The 24,933-nt window shown below is 28.8% G+C and overlaps 1 protein-coding gene across 1 annotated transcript in view; it reads right to left on the reverse strand.

Moving 5' to 3' along the window:
* LOC107442246 (kin of IRRE-like protein 3) overlaps nucleotides 1-24,933 on the reverse strand; it is a 97,976-nt gene that overhangs the window by 27,036 nt on the left and 46,007 nt on the right. The window contains exons 2-4 of the mRNA XM_016055761.3: nucleotides 11,859-12,197; nucleotides 6,058-6,168; nucleotides 2,296-2,499 (exon numbers count right to left, since the gene is read on the reverse strand). Coding sequence (XP_015911247.1) covers nucleotides 2,296-2,499; nucleotides 6,058-6,168; nucleotides 11,859-12,197 — 654 coding nt within the window. The remainder of the gene's footprint in view (nucleotides 1-2,295; nucleotides 2,500-6,057; nucleotides 6,169-11,858; nucleotides 12,198-24,933) is intronic.

Here is a 24,933-nt window from a genome sequence, read left to right on the forward strand (position 1 = left end):
ATCTTTATCATTTCATTTTCGGAACATTAACAGAATTACTATTTATAATCTCCTCTTTGAGGAAAAAAATAATTTACTTCCACAGATTTAAATATGAGGAAGTAGGAGATTAAAAGGATAAGGGTAACTCTTACTTTCCCGAAATTAGAAAAGGCAAGAATACATTTATCACTAAATATAAAAAAAAAAAAATTAACTTTTCTGATACATTTATCTCCTTATCTTAGAGTTATTTAAATGGGAAGAAATTGCATCCCATTCTTCAAAAGGCCTGAATAAATATTATATGTCATTATTAGGGAATATGATAAGAAGTTATGTTACATTGAAATTAAGATTGCTGCATTTATTTAATTATTGTAAACAAACAACTGCAATTTGTTAATAAGTTTAGAAGAATAATATTTTTCCAGATATTTACCGGTGAGCTTACTTACAGTCATTAACTCTATTTCAATAAAAGTAAGTGTTTGAAATCAGGATGGAAGATGGCTTTCAAATTTCTCAAATAACACCAAATGATAACCCGACCGGCTTGCGTAAGGGACAGAGAAGTGGCCTTGCATCAGAAAGGTTCTGGGTTCGAATCCAGGACAAGGCATGGATGTTCTTTCATGCTCTGTACTATCTGTTCCTACTGTGAGAGCAACATTAGCCCACCTAATATGGTGCCCCTGAAAGAGTGGCCAACAAATCTGCCGCTTAGATACCTGTATGACGAAATGTCATTTCCTAGGTGGACATTAAAAAAGCACACCAGATGACAAAAATATTGCTGATTAAAGAGCTCGTATAAGTTATTCATTGCTCCTTAGATCAATTAAAAAAATATACAGAGGATAGTTAAAAGAACTTAGTAATTTAGTAAAAACTGCTCAGTATTTTTGTCGATTGGTATAATTAGTTTAAGAAAGGAAACTCACAAACTCTTTTGAAAAATATTTCCTTCTTTAAGAAAGGAAAATTGGTCCGAGATACAACATGGAGTTACCTAATGCATAGCATATTGCATAGCATAGATAGCAAAATGATTTATGCTATCTGTTGTAGCATAGATCATTTTGAATGCCATTTATTTTGAATTCGTGTCCTCTAGTTGCCTAATATTAAATACTCCTATAATTGAATGCATTTAATAAAGTTTCTTTATAGAATGCATTAGCTGAAGTAAAGTTAATGATTCAGAAACACATAAGCAAATCATATTTTATTTAAATTTATTATGATAAAATGAGAGTTTTTCTGGGTACGTGTTCCCTTTATAATTTCAGAACCATTCAAGTCGTCCCGACTTGAATGGTTCAACACTATAGACTTGACTATAGACTTCTTTTGTCTGATCTAATAACGTAAAGCCACCAGGAAGGACAGCAAATAATAATAAATAAAAAAATGCATTTTCAACTTTATCTATAGTATCAGTATATGCCCTCCACTCTTCTGCCTAATTTCACAATGTAGATAAATACCGGTTTAGTGATTTTTTTAACTCCTTGCGAAGAACAGGCTTTCAGTTAATACTTTATGCATGAATGAAATTTACCGTACTGTACGGCGATTGCACTATAGGTAAAAGGAAAAAAAACATAATTTTGGTAATAAGACCAAAAGCATACGGTATTTAAGCTTTTCATTTGGTAGTGTTTTTCATATGACAACGGTTTACCAAAAAATCTGGATTTCAAAATTGTTCAAAGTTGTTAGATTTCAAGGTTTTTATTCCCACACATTTAGTAAAAAATACAAAAGGGAAAAGATAATTTAACTGAAAATATGTTTTTCACACACACATTTCATTTTATTTATTATTATTATTATTATTATTATTATTTCTTATTATTTATTGTAATTATATAAAAAATCTTAAAATACTGAGATGCGTAATAATAGCTATACTATATAATATTACTATAATATTCTTATAGTCTTTTTACGTAATTAATAATTTCTTATAATTTTTGTAAGATAATGAAAACAAAAAAAATTCTACTATTATTATTGTTTAAATAGAAAACATAAAACTTAGACATGGTCGAACATTGATCAATAACGAATATGACATTTGCTCACAGACATAGATTTTGAATACGCGAAAAACGCATTCAAAAAGAAGAAGAAATGCTTTTTCAAAGTAAAACTCAACATGCAATTCAAAATTTCCAATTCTAAAAACTTCCATTTCCATTTACCTTAGCTTGAAAATAATAATGCATGCTCTTTAGTAATAATAACTTTTATAAATAAAAAGAATATCTCTTCCCAGTTGTAAATTAGTGTTTCTTTATTTGCACTTACTGTTAAGATCGATCCGGATCGAAGCACTCAGGGGATCTGTTAGATTGGTGTTTGACGCTTGACAAGAAAGTTCAACCATGAAATCGGATCGTCTAAAGGCTTCTAACTCCAACTCATTCCTCACGAAACCTTTTGACGTTCGAAAATATGTATCATCAATCATATTTCCATTTTTCCACCATGTCACTAATGGCGCTGGATTTCCTAAAATGAAGATTTTTTTTAAAAATTAAAATATTCAAATTATTTACCTAATGTTGCACTTTAAATCCTATTTAAAGATGCTTATTGCGTGTAATACACTACTAAATTTGAATTTTCTTTTTAAAACTGTATTTGCGCACGGAGAAACATATTCTGGCAAAATTACCATACTGTATGCTAATGACATTTCTGGGGGAAAAAGGTGAAAATTCTAGTAAAAAAAACAAAAATATGCGGTATTTAAACCATCTACATGGAAACTTGTTCTTTCATATGATAACGGCTTAACAGATAATATATGAGCTATGATTGTTTTAAAAGTTGCAACGATATTTATACCTTTCTTAACAAAAAGACTCATAATAGGAAACTTGTGTTAGTGTAGGGGAGAGTGGTCTAAAGCGGGAAGGTCAACAATAAACTCTCAAAAGTTGTAGTTTTTGGGCTTTTATCGCAGCGTTTTTGATTTTATTTCTTAAGAGAGATCTTGAACTTTAAAAAAATGATTATTTGCGTTATTTTAAATTTTATGATTATTTATTATCAAAAATGAAAAACACTGAAAAAACCCGCTTTGCCCTACAAGAGGCAAAGCGGGTTTTGGGGGGAGACTATGCCGTTCGGGCATAGCGGGTAAGCATCACGGATTTTGCAAATACAAGCGCATATTAATTTTCTTAAAGATTAATAATGATACCTTAATCACACGTATAATAAACGTTAAAAATAACACTTAAATAACAATTTTAGACTTATTTTATCAGTCTCAAATTATGATTTGTTATTCTTGACATAGTTTGCAAAAATAAGACTCTCTTCCTGAATAAGTTGTGCAAGCTTCATGAGCCCAGTCTTTACAATCTCCACATTCAATCCAATCTTCCAGCGGTGGGTCCTCATAAGGCCCCCCACAAACAAGACAAAAATGCTTTTTTAAAATTTTTTTCTGAAGCTCTTTGTTTTTTTTAGCTTTACCTGGTTTACTTGTCGAAGGAAGATTTTTTTTAATTTTTTTGAACAACAGCATTGCCTCTTTTCTTCCTTTTCTATTTGCATATTTTTAAATGGTGATCTTGTTAAGACTTCAGCTTCTGAGTTTTACGTTTACGACTAGTTTTGTTCGGAGTAGGTTTTGGTAGCGGTCTAATATCCAAAGGCTTCACATGAGGTGTCAATGGCTCTTCTACTGGTTGAAATGAATTGTCACTAGTTGTCGTAGAGCATGAAGGATCATCCTCAACAGCTGGATCATACGAAGTTTTCCGTTTGTTCGTCGTAGCGAAATCCTTGAAGCTTGAGAGTAATTGTGATCCACGTTTTCAAATACAGATGTAGAAGTAGAGCAATCAGAATTGTTAGAAAGACGACTAGCATCAGTAGATTGGATCTGCGATGGGCTATCGTTGGTGTTTTCAATAACTTCAGCCCTGTCTGTCAGATTAGCTGGCAAAAAGTCATCATCACTAAATATGTGTCGGTTCGTGGGCCATATTCCTGAGGATTTAAATCCTTGAACAGCAGTTTGTGCACTAGCTGCTTTTGAATATGCTTTTCCAACAAGTGAAGCTACGTCGTACTGAGTAATTATTCTACCTACATGGCTTCGTTGAAAAGTAGAAACTTCTTGTTCAAAGTAAGTTTTGAATGGTCCATAAACGCAACGGTCCAGAGGTTGCATGTGATGAGTTGTATGAGGAGGCAGCAATACAAAAATTACATTATTTTTTCTAGCATAATCAAGGGCCTCAATATATTTTTGAGATTCATATATATTTGTGAGATTCAATATATTTGTGAGATTCATATACCCGCTTTGCGGATAGGGCAAAGCGGGTATCTACCCGTTTTGCCCGACCCGCTTTGCCCAAAAGCATATCTTTTACTAAAAAAATTATAACCTTAAATAAAAAAAAAAATTTAAAGTTGAACATCGCAGTTTATAGGGGAATAGTGCTCGAATAATATAATAATATTGACAATAGAAAAAATAAGCCGGTATTCGACTAGCCACAAGTTACATACCTTGAGTTTTTATAATAAACTTATTAATTTTTTTATTTTGTGCTTGGTTATACCATGTCGCTTTACTTCTGCTCCGCTGGGACTGATTGAAACTCGTGAGTATTCGGGTAATCACGGCATACTTAGATATCGGCGCATGCACGCCATGGGCCGGGATACGAATACCTACCCGCTTTAGGCGACCTACCCGCTTTAGGCTACCCTCCCCTATGCGCAAAGATATAAAGCTTTTGCGGAATACAGAATAAACAATAAAATGGAATGAATAATAGAAGGCCTATTAGAACGTAATATGTTCGAAGTTTCTTTTGAATTTGTATGAAGTCTAGTTCTCGTATTTGCATTATTTTGGTTTGCTCTAGGTTGATTAAGACAAAAATAATATGCTATGTGCTTTTCTTATGACCAAAAATATCATGCACGCAGTTAATTTAATACAAAATTATTTCCGTCATTTTTAGCAAATTTAATTAGTTTTTACCTTATCTGATTGCAGAATTTACAACGTGTTTTAGTTTCATTTGACTCTGGGATGTTTTTGTTGCATAAAAATAAAGCTAAGAATGCTTACTTATATTCACAAGTGGAAGATTTGATATGATAAACCAAGGAATTGAAAGTTACGTATAAAGCGTATGTAACTTTGAAAATAATCCTCGTTGCATATTTATGAATCCGTTAACTTGTTAAAAAAATGAAATAGCCCGCGTCCTTTAACTAATCAAATACAAATTTGGTTCGTTTTCAATCACGTATACATGTTTAAATTAATTAAACATGATTAAAAAATTAAACTGAAATGAAATAAAAATAAAAATCATTTGAAAATAATGCATACAAACATATTTGTTCGAACTACGAAAGTATTGCATTTCCATGATTACAAAGAGTTTTAATTGGAGTTAAATAAAATTTCTTAAATCACACTGTGAAAGATCCCGTATCAAATTATGGTACATTCTGGGTCAATTTACAAATTTTACAGTAAAAAATACCGGAACTCAGAGTTTCGGTACTTTTACCGTATTTTGGGTGCATTATCTGTAAAATCCATTTTACCCTCAAATCTATTTTTACCGGAACATATTACGAAACAAAATCTGATTTACCGTAATTTTTTCAGCAATAATTAATGGAAAGTTCCTCTTTTTAAATAAATCCCTCTATTTAGATAAATATAACTGTAGAAATTTCGGTATAATATTTTACGATAAAGTGGATTTTACAGATGAAATACCCAAAATGCCGGACTTAATGCCGGAATTTTTAATAATGCATTAGTGAAATGTTTTCGGTAGAAAGAGGTCTTAAAAATGCATATAAAACAAAAAACATTCTTTCTCCGTGCACAATAAGTAGTAAAAAAAAAATCAAATTTAATCATAAAAACTCTTATTTCTCCCAATAACAACAGGGATGCGCGATATCATCTAATAATATTTGTTTTCAAAAAATAAGCACACAGCGTGAATAAAGAAAAAGAAAAGGAGTAAAATACATAGATCACAATGGCACATAGCCAATACGGTAGATTACCTCCTTCGGCCTCACAGAGCAAAGATAGACGTGAACCTTCATCGTATGGTCCAGCTAATCTTTTTAGTTTCTGACCTTTGTCATCCATTATCACCACAGCTTGAGGAGGAACTATTTGATGGAATAAATGCTTAGATAAATTCAGTCGTTTTAGATTGCATTGTATGAAATATCATAATAATTACAATTTCGCTAAACACATACTAGACTTAGGCAAGTGTTCTAACAATGACTATTCAAAATCATAACAAATTCAATTCAATTATAAAGAAAAACATTATATAAAAGATAACAATATTAAAATTTCCGAAATAAAAATTATTACAATATTTTCCGAAGTAAGTATTACACATTGCACTTAAATATAAAACTAAAATAATAGTTCTTTTTCATTTTATTTTTAATTTTAACAAGGAAACACAGATAAAACTAGTTTAGTTACAGTGGCGTGCAATGAGAAAAACAGGAAAGGCATTGCAAAACAAAGACAATTAAACATATTTTGTCAAAAATAGTAAAAGTTATAATAAAAATATCACGATTATGAAGGTTGAAAAAAAAACTGGATCAAGTAATAGAAAAAAGTACAGGCATACAGGGTGCTAGTACCTTTTACCGTGAAATCCATATTTCCAGTAAGGTTTTACGGAGTAAACATTTAGATATAACATAATTTTTCAAGTAATATTTACTGTGTAATCACTAAATCGTCATTAAATATTACTGTCAAAACTACTGCATAAAATTTTGAATTTTACTGTTCAATAGATTTTACGGATACAGTACTCCGATCCTGAATATTACATGCAAAGACGATATCTTTATATTGTTTAAGCAATTAGTTGTCCCGTTAAGCTACTTGAACTATAAGAAAAATATATATGAAGAGGGTTATTTACAGAATCGTCCTCATATAATACAAAATATATAAATAGTACTGTAAAAAACTTAATTACATTATTTTAATTTTAAATCTCTTTCGAAAAGAAAATTTACCTACAACAGATTTTTTTTAAAGAAGAGAAAAAATATTTATGTGGAATAATTAAAAAAAATATTATAATAAAATGATTTTTCCTAAATTACGAAAAACAATCAATTTTCAAATTAAGTATTGCTTATGAAGTTTCAGGACACCATTTGTTAAAAAGTAAGAAAATACTTTTTATTTTTTTCGTTATATTTTAGAAATAAATTATACCAAAATAAACGCAAAACTTCAAAATGATATTTAAATTTTTTTTAATGCATTAATAATATTTGGGCCATCCAGTTACACTGTAAAGAATTTCTTATTGATCCATCAGTCGCCTCATCCATAAAAATATTTTTACCATAAAATCCGATTTGGCCGTAAAATTGCATATTTTACCTTTCATAGAAATATTTATAATTGCTGTATATCATATAAAGTATTTCACGGCAGAAATGGATTTAACGATAAAAAACCACCGGCATCCTGAATGTCACTGCTTTGTAATTTAAATAGTAACTTCTTACAGCTTACTATGCGCAACAACCATATTTGGCTATTATCCTTCAATAAATTAAAACTTTCTATATTTAAAATAAAATCCATACTTCAAATAAAACCCGTTCTTGAAATAAAATTGCAAACATTTTTTTTCCTTTTTGGGTTGTTTTCAAATCTTTAAAATTTATTTTTTTATTAACTCTCTTAAATTTAATTGCCTATTATTTTAGATTTTAAAAGAAAAAAACAAAATTGTTGGAGAAAAAAAATTTAGTGAGCAAAAATGCGAAGTTAAACATAACTTGAAGTATTATTTATTGTAAATATGTATTATTAGTGAATTTTACGCATGGTTGAGCAATTAGCTATACTCAAAAACCAATCATCAGTAGAAAAAAAATAGTTAACTCATTCATGATAATATTTTAATCGAAAATCATATACATTTTATTAAAATACGCGTATCCAAGGAATTCGGAGCAAGACCAAACTTAGATATACTTAAAAACCAAGTATCAACAGTAAAAATAGTTAACACATTTATTTCATCGGAAATCAAATATTGGAATGTATTCAAAGTATTTAATTTCAAACATATTTATTTGGATCAATGTCAAAAGAATCAACCGAAAAAAAAAATCTATAAATATATAACATTAGTTGCCACATTTTGTTGCAAGGGGGCAAAAATATATAACATCCGTCAGGGAGAAGAAACCAGCCCTTTTCCGGTGAGATTTGTATCCCCGCTACGAATACTGACATCAAAGATGGATAACATTCTTAAGAGATTTGTGAGGGTGGTTTTTTGAAAGAAAAAAAGATTTATAGTGAAAGGGGTTTTGTGCATGATTTTTCAAAGATTTTCTAGAACATGTATGTGAAAAAAATTATAACTGAAGTTTATTTTTCGATAGTTCAAAGAGGGATTTTTCTTTTTTCGATGACTGGTCAATAGTAAAGAAAAAATATTGTCCATTGTAAAGGCAAAATAAACTTTGAGTATAAAGATATGCTATTCACAATTTTACTGTATTTTTTTTTTATGAAAAATGTGCTTACCTAATTGCCAAATTTGTTAGTTGTGGTGTTTTGAAAATTCAAAGTTTTTTTATATCGGCTTATATATTTTTCGTGAAAAATGGGGAGTTAAAAACAACAAAAGATTTGATTATTCACTTACAAAAAAATTTAGGGGATTTAACTGATCTGTTAAATAAATGATATGTACTTAAGTTTTTGGGGTTTGAGTGCAATAAGTATAAATCGGGTGTCATCAATCAAAATAAATACTAATAGCTTAATACATAACGCTTTAAAACGTAAATAATACGAAACAAAAAACCCTTTTCTCTTCCGTTTGAGCTCTTTTTTTATAACTTTTTGATTGCATAAAAATGTAAGCAAATATAAAATGAAAAAAATAAAAAAGTCATCTAATAACATGCCAGCACCTTCGAAATATACGTGTATGAGTTATAATCAAATAGTGTGATGTACTTCATCACTTTTAGTTTATTTTCTATTTTTTTGCTATTAACCATGCGTTTTCTTTTATAAATACTGTTTTAAGTCTATTTAGTGTGCTTATATGTTTCTTCTTTAAATATATTTTAATTCTGAATTGTTTGCCTCAATCACCTCTATTGAATTGTGTGAACAGACGCATGCTTCCAAGCGCACAAATCATGCTGATTTTTAATACATTAATACGTTTAGAAACTAATTAAGTTTTTTCACCATCATTGAAAATAGTATGTTTTATATAAGATTTTGCAACTGCGATTCCCTGGAGTCCTCCCAAGTTCTTTTTAAGTAGTATAACGATTGAATTGAAAACTTATGAATTAGTCCCGATGTCATAGCTATCAATAGTCTTATTTGAATTTACATTAACAATACTTTTTCCATCATCTTTTAATAGTTTTCTTTCAATGCACTTTCTTAAAATTATACATAATCTAATGAGAGATTACTAATGAAAACTGTAAACAAAACAAACAATAGCAAATTGACGAACAATCAAAATAAAAAAAAATAAAAAGAAATGTATTCAGTCCATAGTATTATCCATGTAAATCTAATTTGTGACTAGCTTCCCAATATTTCTCCCAAAAAGATCCAGCCTCGAGCACATGAATCCAACTCAAAAGAAGGGCATCCATTTCCTCATCTATTCTAAACAATTTGCAAATAGGACTCAGTACCATGTTTATTAGAGACAGACATGGCAAGTAGGAAGAAAAAAAGACAGCAACTGATTTCTTTCTAGTAAGGATGTTTAAAACCCCATAAATCCCACATTTTGCAATTATTCCTTTCAATGGTATCGCCTCAAAAAGCTTTTCTAACAGAATTTTATTTCCAGTATTTCGGTAATGTTAATTGGTATACACACTTATTTGAAGTTTATTGGCTCATTTCTTTGCTAAAAAATCTGCACTACTTTTCCGATGAAGGCCAGCAGTGTAATGGTAAGCCGTGTGAGAATTACATGTCCAATATACTTTGAATACGGTTGTTTTAACCAATGTTACAATTTCTTCATGCCCTTATAGATTTGCAACTACAGTTTTTTTTTCCTTTCGAAAATTTTAAAAAGGACAATTCGTTAAGTACATTTTGAGTTTTTTTGCTTTGCGAAATTTTATTCCCGCAAGGAAATTCTTGGAATTTTTACAACTACTTCTATTTTCACAAGTTTCACTAGTATTAAGAGGAAAGAAAACTCTAGTTTTTCAACTCCGTAAATCTAAAAATAGCTATAATTTCAATTCTTTGGATAACCCTTGGAAGTTGTGAGGAAGTTTTTATTTTTATAGAACTTATAGCATTTTTTTCGATTTGGAGCTTACTTTTATTATGAACACGTCAACTTGATTCATGCAATTTTGGACCATTTTTCTTAAAAAAATATAGTTAATGTCAATAGTTAACTCTATACTTTTCATTCACTTGAAAACTAAAGTATATTAAGAAATGGTTTTAATCTCCTTGGATTTAATTATTTGTTTTTTTTTTCATCATGGCACTTGGAAATATATTATCATCTCTGTCTAAATAATTAATATCTGTATGCGAATATTTTTGCAGGGAAACAGAGGCAGTTGCTCAATTCGCATTAATAAAATAAATTTCGACAATTTCGGTTTATATGCTGAAAAATTTTTGTATGATACATTTTACTGATGATTTATGAATATGTTTACTATGTAACTTTAAATGATCGTAACAGGCATGGGGAGAAGTGTCTGCTGTTAACAGTTAGAGTTTCAAACCCACTCTTGAGGATAATTTATTTGTTGGATAATAAAAACTCTCCAAATGTGACATATTAAAGTTTTTTAATCTGCTGAGTTAAAGAATCGAAGAGTTTTTTAATTTGCATCCTCGACTCATAAATTTTTATTCTATTCTTATCAGAAAAAAAACAGTCACTATTTCTGAAGTTTTACTTTTAAGGAACTGATTATTTTAAAATTTTTGATTTTGAGCTGAAAATATACATGAATTTTGGAATTCAACATACTGATTTAGTAATTAAACCAGAATGATTTATAATTTTAACGCGCAACAAAAAACACTTTAAGTGGTCTTAGAATATTTTTAACTTTTTTTTCTATTTCTTATATGTATTGGATTTATATTTTTCTTATATATCATATAACTGTATATAGTGAATTGTGAATTTTTCTATATATGTTGAAATTAAATACCATTATTTAAATATTATTTGAAAAGCGTATTAACCATACTAGAATTTAATTCTGGTTAAATTGTTCTAACTAAATAAGCTGCAAGAAAATAATCCATTAAACAAAATTAGAATTATAAGTATAGTAATAATTTTAAAGAAATATACGGTGTAATCTTTTATTAAAGTAAATCCATATACCCTTTTACATTTTAATTAAAAATTAGCTAAACACTACTTAAATAAGTACTTCTAATTTGTTCCAATGAATGATTCAAAAGTTTTCGTTTCTTCTGGAGTTCAGAATTCTGTCCGATATTATAAAATCAGAATTCGGTCGGATATTTAATTCTGGATACAAAATACATAATAAATTTACTTTTGTAATAAAACTTGTGATGTGTAAAATTCTATTTTTAATGCTTCATGAAATTAAAAAAAAAATACTTTTAAAACTCAAATCTGAAGAAAAACTCACAAAAACAAGTAAAATAACATTTAAAATCAAATATAACACTATAAGTATATAATTTCAAAATGAGTATGAGTTTTCTTTGTTTTGGGTTTTGAACACAGCTTTAGTGAAAACCATTTTTAGAAAAAATATGGAGCAAATTAAATCTCGAAGCTTACCTATAACGATGAGCTTTAAAAATCTTGTTACAATTCTAGATCTTTTATATTCTAGTCGGCACTTGTACACCCCTTCGTCGTCCACGTGAGTAGGTTTTATTTTGAGGGTGGGAGGGTATTCTGCAGTATCAAAGTGAGCTCTACCGGTCAGCGTTTTTCCAGGAAAATGTTTTGGGTCATCAGGGAGACCTTTCCGAAAATCCAAAGTATAAATTGGAGACTTGGACGTCTCCCGATACCACAATATGAGGGATATTATTTCTGGTTCCTTTGGGATTGCAATGTTGCAAGGAAGGCGTGCTTCTTCCCCTGCGACTGCTTGAAATTCTCGCATCGGTACTGGAAAATAAAAAAAAAGACAAACTTTATTTTCCCGTTTTTCTTCATTTAGTTTGAAGAAAATGATGATGGAACTGAAATTTATTTTCGAATCAATTTAGTGTTGGTTTTTCTTTATGACTAAGAAACTTTAATGTCTTATAAATCATAAATCGTACATTAAATTACAATAAAAAAATTTGTTTTCATAGCAGCTTTTTTTTTCTGTTAAATTTCAGCTTTTAAACAAGCTTTAGTACTTATGGAATGAAATGTATGCTAAATTTTACTGCACCCCGCGTACCCATACCTAACTAGAAAATGCATGTGTATTTTTAAGAGTTTAAAAACTGAGCTAATATAATCACAACAGTGAGTAATAATCTTAAAGGCAGAGAGTATCTAAGGCAGAGAGTAATAATCTTAAATTTAGCGATACCAAAACGAAATGCATAACTTTTCCAAAAAATAGAAAAAGAATTGGCAGACAACCAATTATTAAAATGAGTCCAAATCATAAATATTCAGTTAAAAAAGTACAAGAACTTAAATATCTCGGTGTTGTACTCGACCCAGGTTTGACCTGGATCTCACATCTAAACCAGGTCAAAGAGAGAGTCAGCAACTTTAATAACTTAATTAAAAGGGTGGCCAGGGCAACTTGGGGCCTAAAACCCTCTATCCTTAAGTTGATCTACCTGCGGGCTACGGAGCGAATCATTTTATACGCCGCCAGTGTCTGGTACCACAATACTGTTAAAATCAACGAAAAACTTAAATCCATACAGAGAATCTCACTCATTAACATCACTAAGGCCTATTCTACAACCAGCACGGAGGCCCTCCAGATACTGGCGGGGGTGAAACCTATCCATCTTAAGATTTTGGAGGACACTTGCATTAAAAGACTTAAGTGGAATTGGAGACTTAACGACTTTGACTCAGAGATGCAGCAGATTCTCCTCACAGCACATATGGATGATCCACCAACTAGGATTCACCCATCAAAACTTATTTCCGTTCCCTACGGTAGATCACTCCCAACAAACAGCGGCCTTGAAATTTTTACTGATGGATCAAGGATGGAGGTTGCCGACTCCGCTACTGATACCACAGAATATAGAACTGGCTTCGGCATTGTTACTAAAATGCACGGTACTTTAATCGAGGCAACCTCCACCAGGATCTCAAACAATAGTAGTGTTTACATGGCAGAATTGGTGGCAATTAATAATGCTTTTCTCTGGCTCTCTAAAAAAGAATATCCAGACGCCACTATCTATACTGATTCGCTTTCCTCGTTGCAAGCCTTACAAAACCCAGTATCAAGCTCAAAAATTGTTGAAAACACTAAACAATTATGGCGATCCAATATACTCTGCAATTGGGTTAAAGCTCATATAGGTACTCAAGGCAACGAGGAGGCGGATCGAGCAGCTAAGAAAGCCACCGATCTCTGCCGGGTTGCCCTTGAGGTCCCAAGCTCCATCGCCCAAATTAAAACTCAGGTTAAATTATATAGCATGAAGCGCTGGGGGCTGGAATGGCGGAGTTCCGAGAAAGGGAGACAGACATTCAAATTTTTTAAAGACCCGAAATTAAATAGACTACAAGCAAACTTCTATCTCAATCAATTTTTAACAGGCCACGGAGTGTTTGGAGAACACCAATATAAATTATTCCACAAAACTCCAGAATGCAATTACTGTGGTGAATATCAATCTATTGATCACTTGTTAATAAATTGTTCTCAATTCCAGACAATCCGGGGCAATAACTTTAATAATATTGGCCAACATCAATGCTATGCTAACCTGACTTGTAGAAATATCATAAAAAAGATTATTAAACAAACTTTAGAGGATGTATTGGGGGACGGTCTTTAATGTCTCGGAACTTGTTCCTTCCAGCTTGGGTGTCTCATTTTTTTTACTATGTCTTTTATAAACTATTCTTCTTTTACTTGCTCCAATTTTATTGTTATTTACTTTTGTACTATTTAATTGGTTTTAATAGTAATGCTTTTAATTGTTTTACAATATTGTTCTCTTGTAATTTTTGCACGTTTATCTTTTAAATTGCTCTTTTAAATTATTCTTTTAATTGACACTTTTAATATATTGCTGTTTTAATGTTTATCACCTTACATGATTTTAGCTGTTCTACGCCCGCCATGTTCATGGGCTGTTGCCATGTCTGATGTGTATTTTATGTAATTTATGTTTCTACTGTTCTCTGGATATTTTTTTTTGATTTTAATAAACATTTACCCGTATGCCCTAAATAAGGGCGGGTCGGGGTAAATTCTTCCATTAAATCACAACAGTACTATAAAAGTGCAAATATTGAAATAAAAGGATAGAAGAATAGCAAGGAAATGTTTCAAGAACATAATGAAATGAAATTAGAAAGTCTTAGCGATATTTCTTCTTTTTTGCGGTTATCTGAATTTCCCATTCATTTCACACTCAATTAAAAAAAGAACATATTTTTCTTGCGACACACTTTTTCTTTGTTTTTATCATTAAAACTGACATGTTTACTCATACCCTTCAGATATGATAATAAATTTCCTTTCGTGACCTTTCAGATTAAAGTGTTACCAAGAAGTATTACAGATAGAAGCGTTCTTAACATATAAATTTGTTCTTAACGTTTTGTACGGATAAAAAATTCTGGTGAAATTATCGTATTCTATGTTAATGATATTACTTGTAAAAAAAACAATAAATAAAAAAACAACATAAATGTGGTAATTAAAAACAATATATACGGTATTCATATAATTAGTTTGGTAATTATTTCATTCCTATGGTTACGGTTTACCGGAAATTCTGGTTTTTAAAATAACAGTTCTTATTTCTGCACGTTATTAAAACTTATAAAACTGAAAAGTAAATCCAATAGAATAAATGGTTTTTATGACCTGCTTTTGATTGTTAATTTTACCAATATCCTTACCAAGGCGCTTCGGTAAAAATTGGTGAGGTTTTTGGTATTCCCATAGAGCTAGGTACATGATAAAATTTGCCATATCTAATAGTTCTGACCATACTTTTCTCAGAGCTCACTCAATGGAAAAAAAGCAAATTTTTATTTTGTCACAATATATAATTTTTTTCATAATCAAAACTAAAATATTTATTTATACTCTTTACAATCATTAATAGCTTTAATTCATGACCATCTAGATGAAAATGTTACCAGCTAACCCTGCAGATAGAACAGAGCATTTAAAAGTGTTCCAAAAGTTTATAATAGCGAATATCTTAGGGATCCAAAAATTCATCATTGTAAGACAATAATGATCCTAAATATATATATTGCTTAATTTACAGAATATAAAAAGCAAAGACGGTATATCTCATCTTGATCTGAAGAATTTTAAGCGACACTATCTGATTGAAAGTGCGAAGAGAAATATTAAAAAAAATAATAATAATAAAGGGGGATAAATTAGTTAATTTAAAAAAAAAATTTGAGAGTTATCTAATGATTTTGATTTGAATATTACGTTCTTCTTATTTGATGTACAAAAATACAGTATTAATATACTTAAAATTATATACAAAATACTTATATCTATATACTAAAACTATATAAAAAATTACGCTATATTTAAAAAAATATGTTTAATAAACATAAAATAATTTTTTCCATGCTATTTAATTCTGCTTACAGATCCTGCAATTTTAAATGCATATATTCTTTTATTTTAACTATTATTTTCATTTTAACTATTATTTTCAGATTTTTAAATTTTACAGGATACATTTTAAATTAAATAGATTTTATCAAATCTTTAATGATTAGTTGATTTACATTTTATGTACATCTAATAAAGGAGAGGATAATATTATTTTAACATAATCTAATGCCACTTGATTGTTTTTTAATTGTAATATCTAAAACATATCATGCATTGTTTTGAATCCTATATTATTTATAAAAGAAATATCATCAACACTTTTAGAAAATCAATTTTGTTATATAAAAGTATTGCTGACAGTGAATCCGAATGTATTCCATTTATTCAGTTGAATTACATAATTTCATCAATTTAAACATCATAAAAAAGGAAATTTTCCAATTTATTTAGGCAAGAGTATCATTGGTGAAAACGATATCTGAATTTTTTGTGGCACAATTAAAATTGTTCAATGACAAAACATAAATTATTATGGTTTTTATTGAAATTATAGAGTAATAAATGAATTGTAATTTATTTGTAACATGCAAGAAATAAAATTTTTAAAGAGTTACATGATATAAACTACTTAAATTACAAATAAAATTGCAATAAATTGAAATAGAATTTTTTCTTGTTTCTAAAATGTAATTGTTTCCATTATACGGTTAGTAAGGTATAAATTATATACTATAAATATATAATAAATAAAATAAACGGGAATGAATTCATTTTACTATAATTTTATATTGATCGTAAGAAGTTAAATCAGGTGTGTATACTGTAATACGCTTAATCACGTGTAATTTTCATAACAAGAAAAAATTGCTTAAGGATTAGAAACTAAAAAAAAATACAATTCAACAAAATTGGTAAATGAAATTATTAAATAAAATTGAGTTATAACAAGTAGTTTCCCCAACAACAACTTTGAATAAATTTTGTATGACTGCAGACATATTAATGATAATTATGTCCAGACATTTTTGTATATTTTAATTGGCAGTAGAATTTATAAATATCTCATAAGAAGTTGATGCTTTTATTGATGTTCAGTTTATCAATTTTAGTTTGCAGTTCTTCTTTCCCTTTCAAAATGACTTTCCTGAACATTTTATTCCATCGAGATTTTTTAGTATGTTTTTACCAAGGAAACGTTTTGGTAATAACGAAAAACACATAATATAACTATTTGCTAGAGACTATTTTATATTATGAAAACGTAGCATAAATTCACTAATAATCATGATTTAGTTATTTAAAATATAAATTAAGTATCATTAAAAATGAACTTAAAGAGCTTTTGATAATTATTATCTGTTTTTTGTTCTAAAACATAGGTCTTTGTATCAAATTCTAAACTTTAAAAAAAAGGAAGAAAACCTGAAGAATTCTATGTCGAATAAAACCACGTTTTGCTCATAGAAAACATTTTTCACACAATCAAAAATGCATGCATTTTAATCAATCAATTCTTTCAATGTTTGGTAAGAAAGAATAGAGTTTAACTGCAAAAACATATAGTAAATAATGTAACTCATTTTTTTAAATTTGATTGTAGTTATTTTAAAATGTTTACTACCAAGCAGTTAATGATTTATGCGTGTATAAGTGCGATTTCTTTTTATGGCATTTTTTATTTCAAATATATTTTTGAAGTAAAATTGGCTTGATTCGTATTATTTAAAAATTACATTTATGAATACTTATGAATGAACATTAAAATGTCATAAATTAAAAATGCCTATTCTCTAACATCTGTAAAAAATATTAATGTATGCAATTTAGAATATTTAAGAAATTTTCTAAAGAAATGAATGTTTGGAACATTTTTAATTATTCTTATGTTGCACATATTTTGTTTATTGTAAATTAAAAATGAAACTCATTATGATTTCATGAAATAATACTTTAATCAAAGTATTCACAACCGGAAAAAAATTAAAAGTATGAAAATTATAATTTTTTTTAAGGTAAATTACAAAATTTTACTTTCATTTTAGGATTTAAGTTAGACAGTTTTAACAACTAGATATCGTTCCTTTTATTTACAAATGTATTTTGGTTAATAGTAACAAGTAAATGCAATTCGTTTATGTAATATAAATCAATCCACCACTTTCTTAATTTTTCCCGGATGCGACCACCCTGTAAATGTAACACATTTATTTCCAATTTTATCGAATGAAAAACGAAAGATATACCATATGCTTTAAATAAAAGCCTTTTCTAATCAATAGCATACCGTAACGTAGTTTTTCGTCCAAAAATAAAACAGATTGCTTACGTATGACCAATTATTCATTGAGAATGTTTACAAGAAAAAGCAAACCATTCTACTGCGCAAAGTAATTTATAGTAATGGGGAAATATTTTCACTGCAGCAATTACCTGCAATTGAATTATGTTTCTTTCATTACTGCGTAAGCAAGCATATGCTTTTTTTCTGAAAACTTGGATTTCCTTAGTAATAAACCTCGTTAATACATTATTTTGAAAAGATAATTACGTATGGTAAAAGATAATTCCATTTTTCTTACTACCCAATCTCATCCGAACGCAAGGATTTTCTATATTGCTCTTTGCAATAAGGTACCTATCGCAATTACAAGAGGAATAAAAATGAATAATTGTTTTACGTCTCAGATGAAGGAGTGACTGAATGAGGCATTCACTGTCATAAATCGCTCATAATTATATAAATGATAGTTTAACGTTTATGTGGTGTTTAAAATAACTTGCTTTTAGTCGGGAGGCATTGTGTCGTAAAATCCTAAATTATTCACCACTTAACTTAAATTTAGAAATCGTATGCGTTAAATGCAATTGTAAATCGTAGAAGTTTCCATGGTTTTGCATTTAATGTTTGCGGATGTGGTGATATATTACTCTGTGGGGATAATAAATTTATTTTACTGAATATCAATAAATTACTCAATCAGGAAAATTTTATTTCCAAAAATGTGCAAATAGGAGTGGAATTGATTATGAATAGTGGGGTATTAATGTAGAAGAAGAACAACAAAGTAAATATTTTTGAAAGATAGTTGTAAAACAAATCATAAATGATTACATCTTTCTCTAGAGAAATATATAAAATAAAAATTCCATTTAAAAGGCTAGTGGGTTCCACCCCTGTTAGTTGATGCTCCCCATGCTGATGCCATGTTCGCTGTCCCTCCAATTCTACGTAATTTTATATATCTAGTTTTCTTTCAGATTTACTTGCTCCGCTCATTTCTAAATGAACCACATTTGAAAAGTATTCTAGCTTAAAGTCTTATATATTTAAATCAATTATTAAAATTTTTAAAACTACTTTTTCTTTAAAAAGTAAAATTTTTCAGTCTTTAATAAATAATTAGTTTAAATTAAAGTATATGATCTGCAATTGAAAATGCGCTAGAACAAACAATAATTATGCTATTAAAATACAACATGTATGACGCTAAGTCTAATATTCATTCATTAAATGTTTCTTCTTTCATAAATGCCAACAACGCTTTCGCTTTCTTAAGAAACTTAACAACTCTACCAATAATCCTTTTTCAAAGAATTATAATGAATAAAATTAGTATTATTGAACCTGGACAATTATTATTAAAGGATATATATATATATATATATATGTAAGTNTATATATATAAGTTAAAAATATTGGGAAAGCATTAAGAAGTTGTAAGGAATTTTTAAAAAGAAAGTAAAAATTAAAAAAGAAAACATTCGAAAAATTTTAAGAAAATAAGAAAAATACATAATCTCGTCATCAGCTCGCACGATTACATGCGAAAAAAAGTGCTTTCTAATATTGTATTTATATAGCCAAAACAAAATTAGGAATTCAATATAAGAAAGCACTTTTTTGGATATAATTGTGTGAGCTGATTGCGAGATTATATCTTTTCCTTATTTTGCTTCCGTGATTGTTTGTTGTTTTTTTAACTTTTTGAATACTTTTTTAAAAAATATTTTTTTCCTCACTTTGAACATTTTTCTTACGTATTTTTCCTTTTTTTTCAACATTTTAAACTCATTTTATGAGTTTTACATACTTTAAATTTATGCGCAATAAATACCGCGAATTTTTTTTAATTGTCTTTGTTAATAATTTCACTTTTATCCTTTTTATCTTAACTGTGTAGATCACTATTGAAATCAAAACTAACGTTTTTAAAGATTTAATGTATTTCACAGACAAAATAGTTACTTTGATATTATTTGTTAACATAATTATTCGTGAATATAAATAGATTAGCAAAACTAAGTAGTTAAAATCTTCTTTCTTAAGAAAATCTAATCAACTAGCTGTGACTTTAAGCATTGTCATTTTTATGCAAAAAAATGACCAAATTCACTAAAAATACTACGTGAACATTGCAGCAAAAATCACATCAAAGCTAACAGGAAAACCTTTTTGGACCTAAATTGGTAAATGACTACGAACTCTCAAAATGCTACCTAACTGTCTTAGAGGGTCTAAAACGATTGAGTATCCACAAACGAAAGAATAAACGGTTTAGATGTTGGTTCTGATGCATCAAAAAAGAAGATGGCTTTTAAGGTGTTTAAGAAAATAGTCGATTTATAACTATGTTTACAAACACTACTAAAATGAGCTGATTCTTCAATATTAAAAATTCTACTTTTTTCTAAGAAATATTTGGTTTTATATGTTAGAAAATACAGAACATCACCTTGAAATATCTACTTCATCCTCAGTATTAATTTTAAGCAATTTAAAAAGAGAAACACATTGCTCAAAATACATGTATTCATAATTTGTGAACTTTTTTTTAATTGATGAACCATAAAGAAAATGCATTTTCATAACTAAAAGTACATTTCTGAAGGAAGCATTTTAAAAGCAACATTTTAAAAAATTATAAGCATAAATTTATCATTTCTTGGCTTATTTTATTTAGCAAAAATTAAATATGCTAATTTTATGCAATACCTAAACATCATATATTATCTAAATGAAAACTTTATCAGATTTGGTTTTTTTTATCTATACATATTTTAAAAAGTAACAAAAAACAGGAATTCCTAAGTATTAAAAATAATTATGATTCTTAGCAATACATGATTAATCATTGTTACTCCAGTAAAAAATTCCGAAACAAATAATGAATTATTATTCTTTGTTAACATCAATTTGATATATTGCACGCAAAATATATTTTGGAATACTTGAAACTAAGAATAATCGAGTTATTCTCTGAAGTTTCTGACAAATGACCAAACGTTAGAAATTTCCATTAATCGTCAACATTAATTCGCCTAAGTGAGCATTCATAATGTATGTATGCGTAAAACTGTTTGCTTTCAATCTTTACTCATTCATGTGTTAAAAAGTAAGGTTGATTTTAATATTCTTGACAGTTTCCGGAATATGGGCAGAATGCTAATGAACAATTACTACGCTTACAATGTTAATGTTGATGCATATTGTATTTAACTGCGATATCGACTTTTTTTAAAAAATCATCGATTCAAATTTCAAATAGAAATATCTAAAATCTCAACTTACGTTTTAAGTTAAAATTATTATTTGTTTTTTAATAAAAAAGCAAGTTTATAAATAAATTTCGATCATAAGAATATTCTGATTTTGACTGAAGACTGTTTAAACATAATGATACAATATTATTATAATATGATAAACGTTATTATTAAACAATTATGTATTCATCATCATAGTTGGCCAGACAGCCCAGTGTGAGCCAATGCCTTCCTCTGAAGATTTCTCCATGACGACTTCCGATTTATCTTTGATCTCCAATTTTTTTTCATTAATTGGGAGAAAATATGACTCCACTGAGTCAGCCCATCTCAACCGTGGCCTTAACCGCTTTCTTTTTCCAGTTGGTCTAAAAAGCAGTATATTTTTTATTGTTTTGTCGTTACTCATTCGAATCACGTGGGTGATCCAATTCATTCTATTTATTTTTATGTATTTAATAATATCAGGTTTTTTATAAATCTTGTACAGTTCAAAGTTAAATCTCCTTCTCCAGTTATTGTTTTCATTTACACCACCAAGTATACCCCGCAAAATCTTTCTCTCAAATATTGCGATACAATTTTCCTCCAATTTTGTCATTGCCCAAGCTTCAGAAGCGCATGTCAAGACTGGCCGGACAAGAGTTTTGTAGATTAAGAACTTTGTTTTTCTGGAAAGAAATCTAGATTTAATAAATCTTCTTAGTCCATAAACAGCCCTATTCGTCAAATAGAGTTGTGTTATATTAAATAACGATATTCTTAGTTTGAATAGAAAAGCAAATATATAAGTACTATAATTTTCTATCATTAGAATATTGTGATTGTGACCAAAGACTGTCTAACTATAATGATAAAATATTATTATATTATGATTAACATTATTATTAAACAATTGTGTTATATGATATAATGATATTAATGAAATAATATGATAGTATGATAGCAGATGGATATTGCAATTAATTTATTAAATTACTTGACATAAAATGGGAAGAAAATTAAATTAATTTTGATGAAACATTTAAGTATTATGCAATAATTTTTGGTCTGAATTTAAAAATGGATATAGTTCGTTTTGCATTGTATTTTATACAGTTTATGCACAATATTATACATGCAATATTATTCATTACAGTTCAAACTTAACAAAGTTTAATTCTTGAAAAAGTAAACAGATAGCTAATTTAATAATAAGAATTAAAGGGACTTTAAATTGTCTAATTTTATCAATTTCTTTAAGATTTACCGGTATAAGAATGACAGTTGTTGAATAAATAAAGGCATTACTATGAAGTCAACTGTAAGATTACTTCCTAAAATTAGTTATTGGATATCTATAAGTGACGTCATAGTAGGAAAATCGTCATTTACGGTAAAAACATTAAGCGCCGATAATTTTACATGATTTTTTTTTTTACTATGTACAGTGCGCAAAAAAAAGAAACACTCTAAGTAACTTTTTATCTATGATCGAACATTCTAGTTCGAAAGGGTGACCTCAAATTTGCTAATAAGTAGAGTAGAGGATATTTTAAGCTACGAAATAAGACAGAAAACCGCAATTTCTCTGATTACCACTTTTTGAGAGATTAGGATTTCTGACCTCCAAATATTGAGAATATCCGTAATCTGGGAAATATTTTTCTAATAGTTTTGTCTGGAGAGTTTTGTCTAAAGTTTTGAACGCATAATGTTAACTTTACTTTTTACATGTTTTAAAATGCGAGAACATTTTACGTGGTCAGAAAAATTCTTGCTCACAATTATAAAATTCGTTCATACAAAGGTAATTTCAAGGTAGAAATAATTTATAATATTTTTTAGTATTTTTTCTTACTTTATTTAATATTAATCGAAAATACTTTGAACTATTAGGTTTACAATTTCTTATATCATTTTAAGGAATGAAAAAATTAAATCTTAATAATTGCATTTTATACATATTATAACCGTCATTGAACAGCCGATCCGAATTATGATTAAACGACTATCAATATTTAACGCCATGGCCTTGTAATTTTGAACCTAATCGAGAAGACAAGAGATTTCTTGGATCAAGTATAAGGATAAATTTGCCTTTTTGTTGAACTTTTTGATGGGACTATTGTAGCTATTTCGTTACATGGAGAAGAAAACCACGCAAACCGACCATAGTAAATCTAACTAAAAGGGGGTCTCTTCCTACAATTCGTCTAGCTCTGAGGATATCTTATGTCGGTACTGTGATGTGCGCGAGATATATGAAATTTGAATAATTCAGTATAATATTATTTCCTTACGCACATCCAGATTCGGGCCAATCTAAGGTAACTCAGAAATCAAACTCGTTTCTGTACTTTAGCAAGAACGCACCATCAAATCATTCCATCATCCTCTATTTACGCTTATATTTTTAAATTTTGTAATCTAAATAATTTATAATTATTATAAATATAAATTTGTTATGGAAATAGTTTAACCCTTTGCAATCGTATGTCTACTCTCAGCCACAAACGCTTTTTTACCGTTCCAGTCGTATGCCCGCTTTTAGACACCACAGCAAAGATGTTAGACACAGCTTAATGACTAACTACGTATATTGCGGCACTGATGTAAAGAGTAAAGATTGTTCTGTATGTTCAAACTGAATAAGTAAGGGCGAAAAACGTCAAACTAACTATTTTTTGCGACACATGTTCTCGAAAACCAGAGCTTCATATTGGAGACTGCTTTGAGAGATACTCCACAATAGAGAGCAATAAAATATAATTTTTACATAAAATTAAAACACTGTATTACCTATATCTGAAATTTGAAAAAGAATTAATAAATTTTATTCTTCCTACAAAATCTTGCATATTGTATGAAAATTAATTCCGACCAACGTGACACCAGTGTGTAAACTTAATACAACAGCAAAGGTTTAAATTATTTCTGAAAGCTGCTTTCAAGTGAGAGTACATTTGAATTCGTTACTCGTTTTATATCTTGCATTTTGAGTTTCGTGGTGTATTTTTTAAAATTTTTATTTTCTATTTTTGCTCCGTATATTCCGGCGTATAACGCGCACTTTTAATACAAAAAATAACATTGGAATCTACGGGTGAGCGGTATACGCCGAATATAAAAAATTATGGATTAAAAAAATTTAAATATAAAAAAATACTTTTATTTTAAAGAAATAACATACCTTTACCTATATACTTCATTGATTTTCGTTATTACATAAATAGTTCATTATATTCGTCTTCCACTATCAATTACAATTATTAAAATTTTTTTGTATTATAATTAAAAAAATTTTTTGTATTATCTGTAAGGTGGGACCTAAACATGTCCCACTCTAAAAGGCTTTGTGGTTTTCTAACGCAACCAGGACGGATTTGCCAGATGCTTTTTACCCACAATTTAACACCATTTTTGTCCATCCAGAATCACATTATTGCTCTTTCAATTCTACCCTCACATACATGTCAAATTCAGTTCTTTTATTTTTGCAAAAGATAGGGAAAAATACTTTTTATTTACGATCTTGAAAGACGAGATATTGCACATGTACAATCCAAATTTTCGTGCGCGTTATAC

Source organism: Parasteatoda tepidariorum, chromosome 3 (assembly GCF_043381705.1).
Source record: "Parasteatoda tepidariorum isolate YZ-2023 chromosome 3, CAS_Ptep_4.0, whole genome shotgun sequence".
NCBI classification, from domain to species: domain Eukaryota; kingdom Metazoa; phylum Arthropoda; class Arachnida; order Araneae; family Theridiidae; genus Parasteatoda; species Parasteatoda tepidariorum.